Source organism: Ailuropoda melanoleuca, chromosome 15, assembly GCF_002007445.2.
Source record: "Ailuropoda melanoleuca isolate Jingjing chromosome 15, ASM200744v2, whole genome shotgun sequence".
Taxonomy (NCBI): Eukaryota; Metazoa; Chordata; class Mammalia; order Carnivora; family Ursidae; genus Ailuropoda; species Ailuropoda melanoleuca.
In genome coordinates this window covers 60,727,568-60,742,720 of record NC_048232.1, presented here as the reverse complement: position 1 = coordinate 60,742,720, position 15,153 = coordinate 60,727,568, and the positions used below count along the sequence as shown (strand labels likewise).

General features: G+C 39.8%; 1 protein-coding gene across 4 annotated transcripts in view; it reads left to right on the top strand.

Moving 5' to 3' along the window:
* POC1B (POC1 centriolar protein B) overlaps positions 1 to 14,947 on the top strand; it is a 103,882-nt gene extending 88,935 nt beyond the window's left edge. For 3 of the 4 annotated variants that reach the window (XM_034643479.1, XM_034643481.1, XM_034643480.1), the window contains 2 exons: positions 9,316 to 9,537; positions 13,370 to 14,947. In XM_034643479.1, the coding sequence (XP_034499370.1) occupies positions 9,316 to 9,537; positions 13,370 to 13,474 (327 nt within the window). In that variant the 3' untranslated portion in view covers positions 13,475 to 14,947. The remainder of the gene's footprint in view (positions 1 to 9,315; positions 9,538 to 13,369) is intronic. The other variant, XM_034643482.1, reaches the window with a different exon arrangement.
* The last annotated feature ends 206 nt before the right edge of the window (positions 14,948 to 15,153 follow it).

Here is a 15,153-nt window from a genome sequence, read left to right as displayed (position 1 = left end):
AGCTCCTGTCTCATTGCTCTGCTCCCCTTTAAAGCAGAAATCTTCAAAAGAGTTGCCTATATTTGATCTTCATTTCTTCATTTTCCACTCTTCTGAATCCACCCCCAACTAAATTTTGTCCCCACCATTCCACTCAAGGTCAAGGTCCCAGTGATTCACTGAAATAAGCCTTTCTATAGCACTTGGTCCTGGTGATCACCCCCTCTCCTTGAAACTCTTCTGCCCCTTGGCTTCTGGGCCACTACCCTTCCCACCCCTTGGCCTCTAGTCACCTTTCCTTCTCCTTCCCTTCCTGCCTTTTGAAGTCTTTGCAATTCTTTTCTTGTTTGACTCCCCCCCCCAACTGATCATAGGTCCATGGCTATAATATTTACATGCTGAGCACTCCAACTTCAAGGCAACAGAAGTTCCTGTATTTGGGACTTTTCCAGACCTTGCTCTGTGTATCTCTTCATCTGGCTGTTCATTTGTATCCTTTATAAAAACTGGTATATATACATGTATTCGGATAACTCCCCACAACTTCTCCACAGAAGTCTAGAATTATATACGTCCAATGGCATTCATGACTTTTCTCTTTGGAAGTCTAATAGGTATCTCAAACTTAACATGCTTGAAATTTATTTTCTACCTTCCCCATTTAAAAAAAAATACATTATCAGTGAAGCTATATCATAATATAGCACGTTACCCAGCTTTTTTTTCGGAACCCTTGTCATTACCTGACATTGCATCACATATCTGTATATTTATTTTCCTGTTTCACCCACTTGAGTATAACCCTGTGTCCACAGGCTCTTATTTATTCATTCCTTATGGTAGGCACCCTAATCATCCTTTAAAGATGTCCATGTCCCCTTTCCCAGAATATGTGGGTGTGTTTTCTTACATGGGAAAAGGGACTTCGCAAATGTGATAAAGTTACGGATCTTGTGTCAGAGAGATTATCCTGGATTATCAGGGTAGGAGCAATAGAATCACTTGTGTCCTTGTAAGGGAAAGAGGGAAGCATGGGAATTAGAGAAGGAGTATGACAATGGAAGCAGAGGTTAAAGTGATGGGGTCATGAGCCAAGGAAGGCAGGGGCCTCTAGAAGCTGGAAAGGGCAAGGAACCGCCTCTCCCTGAGAGTCTCCAGGAGGAACACAGCTCTGCTATCACCTGCTTTTAGCTCTGTAAAACCTGTCTTGGACTTCTGACCTCCCGAGCTTTAAGTTCATACGTTTGTGTTGTTTTAAGCAACTAAACTTGTAATTTGTTACAGTAGCAGGAAACTAATACAGTTCTGTATCTCTGCTGTTTAGAATTTTTCTGGCATGTAGGCATTAAGTAAGAAAATGTCTTTTGAATGAGTGTTATGTCTTCCTTATATTAGATCCCATATAGAAATTATTGAAGTTTCAAATTTTTATTCTAAATGTTATTGAAAATAAATAATCCATTCTTTATTTGAAAATAATATTTACCTGTATTTTTATCCAGGCAAAAGATATTCTTTGTTATCCTAGTCTATTTCAAGGAGGCATTTCGTGTGTTGTGTGTGTGTGCGCATGCGTAGTGATGTAAAAATCTCAGAATATCCAGAATGGAAAGGACTTTGAAGGGCATTCATTTGAATTTCCTGACCTGATGTTTGTATATTTTTCATACTATACCCCAACAAGTGACCATCCCATGTCTATTTTAGAATTTTCAATGATGGGAAACTCACTTTAGCTGGAGGGGTAAAAATCACTTTTGGATAGATTTTTCTGACTTTTGTCTGTTTTGTTCTCTACTTACAAAGTTAAACCAAGACTAAAAATATTAGTTATAAGCCAAAACTGACTTATTTCAACCCATGTATTAAAGATCTATCTGAAGCCCAATCATTGATTATCTTTACATGTGAAATGCCTACTTTTGTAGAAAGTCTTTATGCTAGGCCATGAGAAACCACCAGATATTCTGGAGGGGGAATGGTGAATAAAACTCAAGAAGTGATTTGCAGATTTGCAGATTTGCAGTTATGTGATAAATGCTTCCATTAGCTCCCTCATAGGAGGCACTTCAGGCAGTAATTTTAGTAGAGAAAGGTATTGGCTTAACTTTGGGTTTTTACTTGTCTCCAAATACTGTCGAATTATTAATATTTCTGTTTTGTTGATGGCTCAACTGATAGAGGACAGTGAAGTCAGTGAATTCGAATCTGTGAATTCAGCTCCGTAACTGGTGAGCCCTATCAGTGTCCTATGCACGTGCCAGACACCTGAGGAATGGTCGTTACGGCTCCTGCCCTCAAGAGACTCTCTCATGAGCTAGTTGGGAATATAGACATGTAAACACAAATGTAACAGGAAATGACAGTGCTCTACTGATGGTGAGCGGAGAGGCACCAGTGATTAGTTCTGGCTTGCTCACCCAGACAGGGAGTGGGTGAGAGGGGAGGAGGAAGGGGAAAGAAGGGGAGAGGAAGGAAGGGAATAAGCATAATGCGTGACCTTCTATGTGTAATAGAGCAGCACAGCACAGTATCTCGAATGTTCCATTGTTAATTTTATAAATAGTAGTAGTTTAAATGTGTAGACCTTGATTACATTGTTGGAGGTTATTTCCTGATAAAAATTTGCTTGCAAATGCCATGATTTTCACTTTCTATTAATGTATTTTTAAAATTCATTCTCAGGGCGCCTGGGTGGCTCAGTTGGTTGGGGGTATGCCTTTGGCTCAGATTGTGATCTAGGGATCCTGGGATTAAGCCCCGAGTCAGGCTCCCTGCTCAGCAGGGAGTCTGCTTCTCCCTCTCCTTCTGCCCCTGCTCATGCGCTTTGTGTCTCTCTCTCTTTGTCAAATGAATAGGTAAAATCTTTTTAAAAAAAAATCTAAGAAATTGATTCTCTAAAGTAAGTGACAAATGAAAAATTTTGCATTACTTTGTCCATGGCATCTAAACAATCTGTTAAGAGTCAGTTGTCCCCAGAACGTCAGAGGTTTTGTATCTAGCTCTCAGGACTATCAAAGTTGTTGGCATCAGTCAACTCTGTCTCTCTTATTTTATTTTGCATGTTCAAAGGGAGAGTCGAGCCTTTTGACCTGTAGGCATAGGGTTTCTCAGCCACTCAGGTGTATTCACGCACTTGGTGAGGCTGCATTTCCCATCTTCGAGGTGGCCACCGTGGGCCTATCTGACGAAAACTTAGGGGTGGTGATTGCCCTGCCATCCTTTTGGATGACGTGGTTTCTTGGAGAACTATAAGCACCACGAAGAAAGGTAGCACATCCCTCTTGCTCTCTGCTGCAGCGTTAATGCCCAGCATAGGAGGCCTTTGCTTGCTGAATCAGTCAATCAATGAATTATTCTTACCTCACTGTACTTCAAGTGTCAGCAATAAAAGTAGGAGCTAAGGGAACGTGGTGTGATTTCTTCCTTTTATGGTGCACCAAAGCAGTCTCACAGTCATGTGTTGAGCTCCTGTTTCTTTTTCATTCTGCACTGCCAGTGATGTACCAGGCACCACGGGGGTTCTAGGCCTTGCTCTGTCTTAATTCTCTGGCCACAACAGAATCCTCGAGAGCAGGCCTTGCATCATACTCACATTTAATATCAGTAAATGCTTGGTGTGATGTCAGTGCTCAGTAGGCATTTACCCAGGAAAAGAGTAGCAGCAGCTTGGAGGTAGGAGAGGGCCCAGGTGCACTGGGAGCAGCAGAGACGGCAGCCTCATTTGCTGGACTTCCGATAGCCCAGAATCTTAACGTATTTTTTCCCTTCTCAACCTTTTTTAAAAATTTCATGAATGAGCGTGTTGAAACTTCCCCAAACCATGCATCTCTCCTTTTCCTGTACAAGCAGGATGCAAAGTCAGGGTTGGCTGGTGGGAAACAAGCTACTAATTTCTAGGTTCCAATGCCTCTGAGAAACAGAACGAGAGATACGTCAGTTGGCTAATGTTGTGGAATGTGGGATGGAGACCTTGTCCTTTTCCCCTCTCTCTGCCCATATCCTTGGCTGTGTTTCATTCACTTCCACATGTCATATGATAGTCATTTATTTGTTGCTGGTCCCAAACAAGAAGACCATTATTAAGGCTGTATTGAGATCTTTTACGGCTTAGACTAAGGGCCTTAAATCTTTCCTTTGTCCGTTTCCTGTTACCCTTTCTTCACTAACCACCCTGACTGCAAAGCCCGGAGTTCAAAGATGGTTGCTTAATTAGCTTGAGGCCTTTTCCCATGGCTGATCGGAGCTCTTGCTACAGCATCACTAGTGATATTTGCGTGTACATACGGAGGTATGTCGTGACCCGTGTGAAAAAGACTGTCTTGGTTATATGGAGCGCCTGGTTTGTATCTGTGAGAACAGTAATAAAATTGGATATCGTTGGTTAACATATTCAAAACTATTCAAGTTCCTACTAAGTCCAGGGGATACAGTGGTAAGGGAGTGGCCATAGCACAGTCTAGTGAGGGAGACAGCAATAGGAGCAAATATGTAAACACAAACTCTGATCAGTTATGGAGGAAAACCTGTGGAGGAGGCCATCTTGGAGAATGGAGAGTCTGGTTTCAGTAAGGTGTCGGGGACAACTTTCTGAGGTGACAGTGAAGCCAACATTTAGAGATCAGAAAGGATTCAGCTGTGCTGGAAGGGTAGAGTAGGCTTTGCAGGCAGAGCAGAACCAATCTTAAAAAAAAAAAAAAAAGTCTGTTGTCTGAGCAGGAATTATTTATTTTGGGATGAGGATGGTTGTACATGGCCATCCACACATTGCCCCTAGTCAGTGAGGTGGCTGCAGAGGATCCGGAACGCGGACTGATTGTGAGGCAGGACATCCGGGCAAATACTGCATGTACCTCATATTCATCTCCACGTGGCTTTCATTTCTGTCTTGTCACCAGCCGCAAGCTGGGGACCCAGGTAGAGAAATGCCGTATGTTGCTTTCCTAGTTCCCTGAGCTCGGAGCAGAAAGAGGTGGGTCATAGTTGCATCTGGGCATGGCTCATGGGGAGCGTTAAAAATCCTTTGTTAACTTGTTCTTCCATGATCTGTGATTGCTAGGAATTTCACTTCCGGACATTTTAAGGACAGTTTTAGCTTTTCTTCCTCACATGGTGTGAATAATTCAGAGGGTTAGTAATGGAATTGTTTTGGGGTGTGGATTTTAATGAGTGCTTCATCTCCTAAAATAATACCACTCAGGTATTTTAACATTGTCAGGCACATCACAAAGGGGGAAGATTAGGGGATACAGAGCAAAACTCTTCAGCAACCAGGATGGTTTTTGAAGATAAATATAGCCTGCTAGATAATAAAACAAAAACGTAAGTTCACAAATTTCTGAGGGTGAAAAGTGGAAAAGATAAGTTACCAAATGATTGAAGGGTCCAGAACGTAAGCTTCAGGAGAGCAAGATCTTGGGTCATGCTGCCCACTGCTGGGTTCTCACTGCTTAGAAGGGTGCCTAGCACAGAGCAAGGCCCTGGGAGTATGTGCTGAGTGAACAAACAGAGAGACTGTGAGCAGATACACTTAGGTAGGTGTGACTGTGAAGGTGTATTTTACACATCCTTTTAAAATGAATTGCGAATAGTGGATTTTGAGTTTGTTTTTATTATTTTCAACAAATGGCGAATTTGTAAGATTATGATAGAGGGAAACTTGAAAGTTTTCATCTTCCTAAAAAATGGCTGGGATTCTCATGGAGAAAGTGGCTTTGATCCCAAAGTCACGTACCAGGAATACTTCAGCATCTCTGAGATGTATGATTGCTTATGGTTCATACATCTGCCCCGCGTGTGTAGCCTGGGGCAAATTATTCAATCTCTCTGTATCTCTGTTTCCTCATTTGTAAAATGGGAATATTAGTAGAACCTACCTGATGGGATTATTGTGAGGATTAAATCAATTAATATATGTAAAGTACTTGAAACAGTGCCAAGTACATGGTAAGCTCTGTAGGCTAATGGTCGTCACAGTCATCATCGCCATCAGAAGTATACTTCCCACGTTTGAGGTGACCTCTCTCAGGAACTCTAACGTGATAGCCAAAAATGTAAAACTGATTAACATTTTTAAAAAACCCTCTGTAATGTGTATGTTTGTATTTTTGTTTGTTTTCATAATAGTTTTAATAAGATATAATTCACATACTATAAAATTCACCCTTTTAAAGTATAATTCAGTGGTTTTTAGTATATTCACAAAGTTGTGTAACCATTACCAATGTCTAATTTTAAAATATTTCACCACTCCAAAAAGAATTTTAAGAACATTTTTTTCTTCCTTCCTCCTTCCTTCCTCCCTCTCTCCTTCCTTCCTTCCTTCCTTCCTTTCTCTTTCTCTTTCATTTGTTTGTTCGTTCATTTGTTCTTTCTTTCTTCCCCCTTCCTCTCTTTCATTCTCTCTTTCTTTCTGTCTTCCCTCCTCTTTCTTTCTCTTTTCTTCCTTCTTCCTTCCTTTTTTCCTTTCCTTTATTCTTTCTCTTTTCTTTCTTTTCTTTTCTTTCTTGCTTTCTTGCTTTTCTTCTCCTCCCCCTCCTTCCCTGCCTCCCTCTCTTCACACCCAACATGGGGCTTAAATTCATGATCCTGAGATCAAGAGTCACGTGTTCCACTGGCTGAGTCAGCCAAGTGCCCCAGAATTTTAGAACATTTTCATCACCCTCATACCATTACCAATCTCTCCCCCTTCTTCTCTCCTCCAAGCTCTGGCAACCACTAATCTCTGTCTGTCTTCATATATTTATCTGTTATGACTATTCCATGAACATGGAATCATACAATGTGTGGCCTTTATGTATAGCTTCTTTAACTTAGCCTAATGTTTTCAAGGCTTATCCACATGGTAGCATGTATTAGTTCTCCATCCCTTTTGTGGGTAAATAATATTCATTGTATAGATATACCACATTTTGTTAATCCATTCATTATCACAGCATTTGGATGCATATGGAATGTTTCCATTTTCTTGGCTATCATGAATAATACTTCCCTGACATTCATGTATAAGTTTCGTATGGGTATATGTTTTCATTTTTCTTTGGTATATACCAAGGACTGTAATTGCTAGGTCTTTTGGTAATTCTGTGTTTAACATTTTCAGGAACTAACGAAACTGTTTTCAGAAGTGGCTGCACCATTGTACAATCCCACTAGCAAATATATGAGGGTTCCAATTTCTCTATATCTTCACCAACATTTGTTATATTTTGTCTTTTTTGTTTTAGTCATCCTAGTAGGTATGAAGTAGTATCTCATTGTGGCTTTGATTTGCATTTCCCTGATGGCTAATGATGTTGAGCATGTTATCATGAGCTTATTGGTCATTTGTGTATCTTTGGAGAAACACCCATTCAGATCCTTTGACCATTTTTGAGGTATTTTTCTTTTTATATTTGAATTGTAGGAGTTATATGTTCTTTATATGTTCTTCAGCAAATCTCATCAAATATATGATTTGCAAATGTTTCCTTCCAGTCTATGGGGTTTTTTTTCCAGTTTTATGATGATATCTTTTGAAGCACAAAAGTTTTTAATTTTGATTAAGTCCAATGTATTAATTTAGTCACTTGTACTTTTGATGTTGTATCTAAGAAACCTCTGTCTAATCCAAGGCCAGGAAAATTTATTTGTATGTTTTCTTCTAAGAGTTTAATAGTTTTCATTCTCATGTTTAAGTCTATGATCCATACTGAGGTAATTTTGTATATGGTGTGAGGTAGGGTCCAAATCCATACTTTTGGATTTAGGCATCTATTTTTTCTAGCACCATTTGTGGAAAACACTATTCTTTCCGCATTAAATTGTCTTGGCAACCCTGACAAAAACCAATTGACCATAGGTAAAAGGGCTTACTTCTGGATTCTCAGTTCTGTTCCACTGAGCTATATGTTTGTCTTTATACCCTTTGCCATACTTGTAGTTTTGTACTAAATTTTGTTATTAGGAAGTGTGAATCCTCTAATTTTATTCTTCAGTATTATTTTGTCTATTCTGGGTTCCTTGCATTCCCTTATGAATTTTAAGATCAGTTTGTCAATTTCTGCAAATACGGCAGCTAGGATTTTGATAGGAATTGTATTGAATCTGTACATATCAATTTGAGGAGTATTGCCATCTTAACAGTATTAACTATTCTGGTCCATGAACATGGATGTGGATGCCTTTCCATTTATTTAGATCTTCTTTAATTTCTTTTAGGGATGTTTGCAGTTTTCAATGAACAAGCCTTGCACTTTTGTTAAATTTATCCTAAGTATTTTATTCTTCTTAGTGCTACTGTAAATAGAGTTGTTTTTTAAATTTTATTTTTGGATTGCTCATTACCATATGTTTGGAGGGTTTTTTGTGTTTTATTTTATTGTAATAAAATATACACAACATAAGATTTACCATTTTAACCACTTCTAAGTGTACAGTTTACTGACAATAAGTATTCACAGTGTTGTGTATTCATTACCACTATTTTGAGAACTTTTTCACCTTTCTAAACAGAAACTCTGTACCCATCAAACAATAACTCCACCCTCCCCTCCTTCCAGCCCATAGTGACCGCTACTGTTTTCTGCATACCTCATATTAGTAGACTCATGCACTATTTTCCTTTGTATCTGGCTTATTTCACTTAGCATAGTATTTTCAGGGTTCATCACGTAGCATGTATCAGAATTCCAGTCATTTTTGTGGCTAAACAGTCCTCCATTGTATGTACATACCACATTTTGTTTCTACATTTATCAGTTGGTGGATATCTGTGTTGTTTCCACCTTTTGACTATTATGAATAAAGTTGCTATGAGCCGTGGCGTACAAGTATCTGTTCAAGTCTCTGCTCTCACTTCTTTTGGACGTATACCCAGGAGTGGAATTCTGTATTGTATGGTAATTCTGTGTTTCACTTTTTGTGGAACAGCCAAACTGTTTCCTACAGCAGCTGCACTATTTGATATTCCCTCCAGCAATGTGCGAGGGTTCCAATTCCTCCACATCCTCACCCACACTTGTTTTCCATTTTTTTAAAAAAAATGATGGTTATCTTGATGTTGTATTTGTTTTTAATTAAGAATTAGACTGCGTCTAAACAGTCCTTTTAGTGGTAGACATCTTATCTAGCAGACAGATACATACAAAGTATATTTCATATAAAAAATCAAGGAAAATTGTGAATTTTATCTGTTCATTGTTAGCTTTATTTTCTCCCTGTAATTGTAATTTTTATAATACTGCAGTTGAAGATAAACAATTAAATGTAAGCTGGGTATTTAGAAGAAGAATATTAAAATATATATATTGAGGTTTGGAAAATATAACTCTTCCTGTCTTTTCTATGTTGTCAAAGACAACAGATACCACCACCGTTAGAACCTTAGCAGACAAGAGCGAAGAGATAAGTGGATATTTTTTGAACCCTTCTTTATTGACATCGGAATGTTCACCAACATCCTTGAAAAAGAAAACAGAAGACATGAGTGACCTCCCTTCTGAGAGCCAAAGAAGCATACCACTCGCTGTGATGGATGCTTTAGAGCATATCATGGAACAACTCAATGTTTTGACCCAGGTGGGCTAGCGTGCTTTGTACTTAGGGGTAGGTTATACAGAACAGTACTGGTTACAGGAGGTTGCAGAACTAGCAGAGTGGGGGGGAAATTTCTTAAAAAGGCGAGCTCAAGGTGGCAATCAGTATAGCCCGGCATGCTCTGCTGAGCTGCTGTAGTAAGATCTTACAGAGGTATTTACACACGCACACACGCACACACGCACACCTGCCCTTGTGCTCTATCTGCCATCTGGAGGCCAGAAGGAACAGCGGAGACTGGGAAGAATAGCAGTGGTACTCCATGCTCTAAATGTATATGATTCTGCCCAGGAATGTTTTACCTGAAGATTTTTGATGTATTGTGTTCAGATTAGGACATTATCAAAGAAATATTTAGAGCCCTAAGAAAAATGATTAACAATTTCTGTTTAGAATGAAATTTTGACAATGTTTATAGTTCTTCACTGTGAAGATATTCTCATTGTCCAAGATATAACTTTCCTCATTCCAAAGCTCACTCCACTGATGCTGTGTTCTTGTGGAGGTGATGGTTTTTGCATATGTGTTTTAGAATATTGCCTCGTCCCTTGATGCCTTTTTACCTTTGCAAAGAAGCTATACTGTGAATCCTTATATACCAAAAGTCTTCCAACTCTTGGTCAGAAGATATAGGTGTCATTTAAGGGAAGTCATATGTTGAAATGGACACATCAAAAGTTTCTCCTCCAGCTCTGCTGATTCCATGTTTCCTTTGAAGAAGTCTTATTGTTCCTCTGATCTATGGAATGAGGTTGCCAATATTTTCAGAGCAAACCTTGCTACAAGCTATGCAGAAAGAGAGGCTGTCATGTGAGCTAGAGAAATGTCAATTACTTTTCCAGAATACATATTTCAAGTTGAAATGGCTCTTGCATAGAAATCATCTCATTCTCTTCTCCACTCTGGCCGTGCATTATAGTCGCCTGGGCAGTTATAAAGCATACAGACAGAGAGGGCCAGTTCTCATCTCCAGACAATCCATTGCCATTGGTCTGGGGTAAGGCCCTGACATTTGTCTTTTTAAGTACCCCATACGATTCTGTTTTACAGACAGGGTTTAGAGCCACTAATTAAATGAATATTAAAAAGCTGTTGATGACATCTGAGGGTGTTTAGAAGCAAGGGCCATGTATGTGGATTTGGGGTCCTGACAGATAGTGGGAAAGAGCCATGTGAGAACTTGGAGTCATCACAAGATTTGTTCAGTGAAAGTCATATTAAAATCACTAACTTTCACTTTGCAGTATTGTACTGGAGATGACCTTCTTTGTTTTTATCAGACATTTCTTCCCTTTAAAGGCAGCTTCTCTTTCGGCCTCAGGCCAAATTTAGTTTTCGTTGCTTATTTCCCATATTACCACGACTTCTTCACCTACACTGTCATATTCGATGTCGGGTCCTTCTTAGAGCCTCTCCTAAGTGAATCTTTCCATTCTCTATTCTTTCAGCCTTGTGACCCCTCTTTCCTTCTTTTTACCTGATTCAAGGTTAAATGAATCATTTAAGATTTATTGAATGTCTCTATGATTTTTAATTTTTAATTTTGCAAGCCTGGCTCTCTTTTATAATTAAAGAGGTTAAAACAAGCACAACACACTTGCAAAATAGAAACAGCAAATCTGTGGGCAAGTAGCAAGTAAAATAAACATGTTCTGATTCACTTCAGTTACAGATGACTGAACATCTCCTAACTCACTCGCAGTGTTTATAACTTACCTGCACAGAACTATAACCAGAAATAAATTAAAACAAAATTACATTTTATATGGTACTTAAATGGAGTTAACCAGTGTTAAAGGTGTTGCTAATATACATAGTAGCTTTAAGATGTGGAATTGTGATAATGTATGTAAAGTATATGGCAAAATGCTTGGCCCATAGAGGTACTCAAGAAATGGTAGAAAATATCATCAGCATCATTCTTAATTAGCCATAATCTATAGTTTGGAAAATGAAAGCAAAAGCTATTAAATAATGATATTTTAAAAATTGTCTACCTTCAGAGGACGATAGGGAATCAGTTCATTATCTTGAAACTTGTTGACTAAAATAATCAAACATTTATCTTGCTTTTCTATGAAATCTACCACTGGATAACCAAGTAGTAGATGAGGAAAGTGTCTCTTATTTATAAATTATCCCAGTTAATAATTTTTTTAAATGATGGAATTAGAATGTCATCATTTACAGTCCTCAAGGATGAATAGATCTAGGCATTGAGCAGGTCCAACATTATGAGAAAAGAAATGATCAAACCTTATTAACATGCCTTCTACTGAAATAGGCCACTACCTATAGTCTTAACTATAGGTCTTATTAGATCTGTAGACTTACAGATTGAATCTGAGTCTAATCGAGCCTTTGAGTCAGCTGCCAATTTATAGAAAATATAGAGAACAGAACAGACTGACCTGCACCCTTAGCATGCTGTCCTTAAAATTCAGACTGGTAGAAGCTCTGTGGACAGACTTTACTCTAAATGGCCTGAGTCTGTCAACAGACAAATTAAAAAAAAAAAAGAAGAAGTGGGAGAAGATGAGAAGCTGTAGATTAAAAGGAACTTTAAATGACATCTCAAACTTTGAAAATGGGTAAGACAAAATTATAATGTCTAGGATTGTATACCTGAAAGATAAAACCATGGAGAATGTAAGAAGGCAATTACTGTAATGGTCAAGATAGTGGCTGTTGTCAGGGGGAGGGCAGGAGTGGGGATTCTGAGAGGCCCATGGAAAGAACTCTGGAGTGGCTAACAGAGTTCTAGTTCTTTTTTTTAAAAAAGATTTTGTGTATCTCTTTGACAGAGAGAGAGAGAGCACAATCAGGGAGAGCAGAAGAGGGAGAAGGAGGCTCCCCACTGAGCAGGGAGCCCAATGCAGGGCTCGATCCTAGGACCCTGAGGTCATGACCTGAGCCTGAGGCAGACACTTAACAACTGAGCCACCCAGACGCCCCAGAGTTCTAGTTCTTGACCTGGGTGCTAGTTATCAGAGTATTTTTCTCATGAGGATTCATTCCGGGACACGTGTTTTGTGCAGCTTCCTGAATCCATTTTATTTTATAATAAAATATTTAAAAGAAATCTGAAAGATTGAAGATGAAATAGTCAATATCAAATTAGATTTGCCAAATTTAAAAACATGCGTTTTTGTGTGTGTGTGTGCGTGTGTGTCCATATGCTCATTTATTAGCCACGGGAGTTAAAAGAACTAAGATTCTTCAAGTCCTCTGTGCCAGGCATCACGTAAGCATTTCACGTGCATTACGTCATTCAGGCTTCCTAACAGCCCTGTGAGGTGCCGTCATCATGTTCAAGGTGTGAGAACTGATGCCGGTCATTATGGCAGTTTAAAGTACACTAGCGATCCAGCTGGCGTAGATAGGGTCTATCATGGTTGGTCGTGACAGAGTGACCAGTGATGGCATATAAGTAGCCCCCAGGCTGGGCATGCGGCATCCCACCCTGGGCCACCCACACACTGCCGTGCAGCATGCGGGACTGCGCGCAGGCTAACTGCGGCCTCTTCCCTGGCACTGGTGCTTCGGGAGACCAGACGAGGATGGTCTACAGAGGCCCCTGTTTTACTCTTCTTACCAAAGGGATCAGTTTTTGTCTTTCCCTCAAATCGCTTCAGAGCGCTTTTGCCCGTGGTAGGGCGCAGAAGCAGAACAGGTTCTGGGGCTACTTTATGAGCCCCTTCCTGGCCAAGGGGTGGACGTTCCAGTTCCTAAAAGGATCTCCTGCGCAGAGACGAGCATCATCGTCCTCACCGTCAGGGCACTAGGCATTGATCATTCTGTCCTCCTTTTGCAGACTGTTTCAATCTTGGAGCAGCGACTGACTTTGACAGAGGATAAGCTGAAAGACTGCCTTGAAAATCAGCAAAGGCTTTTCAATGTTATCCAGCAGAAGAGTTAAATAGAACAACATGAGCAGAGGCTTGATAAGTGACCACATGGACCTGTGCTCAGGAAGGCAGGACGAGATGCTTCGTGCAACACAACCACGTCCTAACTCTCCCGCATTTCTTAAAAGGGTGAGCAACAGAACAAAAGGCAGAAGAGGCATAGTTAACGGCTAATTGAAACACACAAATCAATGTCAAGGACTAATCCGAACCATTACCATTTATGACTGCAGTAATAAAGTGATAACTATTCAAGTGGCTCTGTATTTCCCCCATATCATTGTAAATGCCAGTTTTCGTTTATGGTCCAGACCCTGCCGGGAAGGTAACCAAATCTCCGAATTTCATTGTTAAATCATTTCAGCTGATCACGTTCAGGCGATTCCTTAAAGCAATGGATGTGTTTCCTTCGTAACAACACGCTTGGGCTGAAGTCCTGCAGTTGCCTCTAAAACGGCCTCGTGGATCCAGAGAACGAGGGAGTCGTCTGACTCACGCTTCTGTCAGCTCAAAACAAAATTTATTCTTTCTTCACAGTGTCCTGAAATGATGAGCTTATACAATCCCAAAGCACAGAATTGCCACAGCAAGAATACACTGACATACGTGGCACAGGGCAGTGGGTTTGTATTCGTTTCTGGTGTACATGGCTTCTCCTTTGCCCAACCTGAAAGAAGACGAAGAGCTGGACACGCATGAAGCCACGTCTGCTCTCGTGGATGAGTGCGCGGGGTGACTTGGGCTGTGTCCAGAGCTGTGACCCTGGTAGCCGAGATGGCGCTAGTGGGATTTCGGTGTGCTCTGAAGCCTGGAGATGCACCAGTGATGTTTACAGACACACACACGTATGTCCACACACTTCAGCAATGTTGTTGCTTAGGGTGATTTTGGTGGCTAATAAGTACATATAATATTCACATCATTGTCTTCCTATTTTTTTTTAACGAACTGTGATTTAAAACAAAATGAAAATGAGCCTGGCATTCCAAAAAAAAAAAAAAGCTCAAGGTGATTTGGTTACAAATTAAGAGTTTTGTTTTATCTTTAAAAAATGAGATTAAATTGAAGAAAAACAAATTAATTTTTGCTTCTCTGATATGCTAAATCAAGGGCAAAGAAGGTGGGAGAGGGCAGTCTGTGTTTCTGCTGTCTGTAGATAACATGAGGAAAATGCTGTCTATGTTTTGAAAAAGAAGGAAAAGTCAAGTCCTATTTATGTAGGAGTCTGTGTTTATAAATTTTTCCTCAAGCAATTTCAATCATAACTATAAGGTGTTGTTTTTTAAGAATCACCTCATTGTGTGTCTTAAGTGCCTTTTTATATTATACTGAGTGTGAACTTCTAGACATTTTCAAGTTATAAAGACTAAGTGGCATTGTATTTTTATAACCTCATTCAAAAGACTAAGAAATGAAATGTCATACTGATTTTTGTTTACCATTTCTTAAGCTTCAAACAATAAAGACATTTTATCTTTAAAAAAGTTGTTCCTTTCTTTTTAGATGGTTAAAACCTTGAAATACTAAACTTCTTACCCAGCTCAGCCACCTTTCATTGTGCGTCACAATGTCCTGGAGCATTTATCGAAGGTGCCCGGGCCCTGTCCCGTTTGTAGGGTCACCGGGTGGGGGAGGGGCTTCATCTGCAGCTCTGAGAAGCTCCCAGGTGATGCAGATGCTTGCTGGCCTA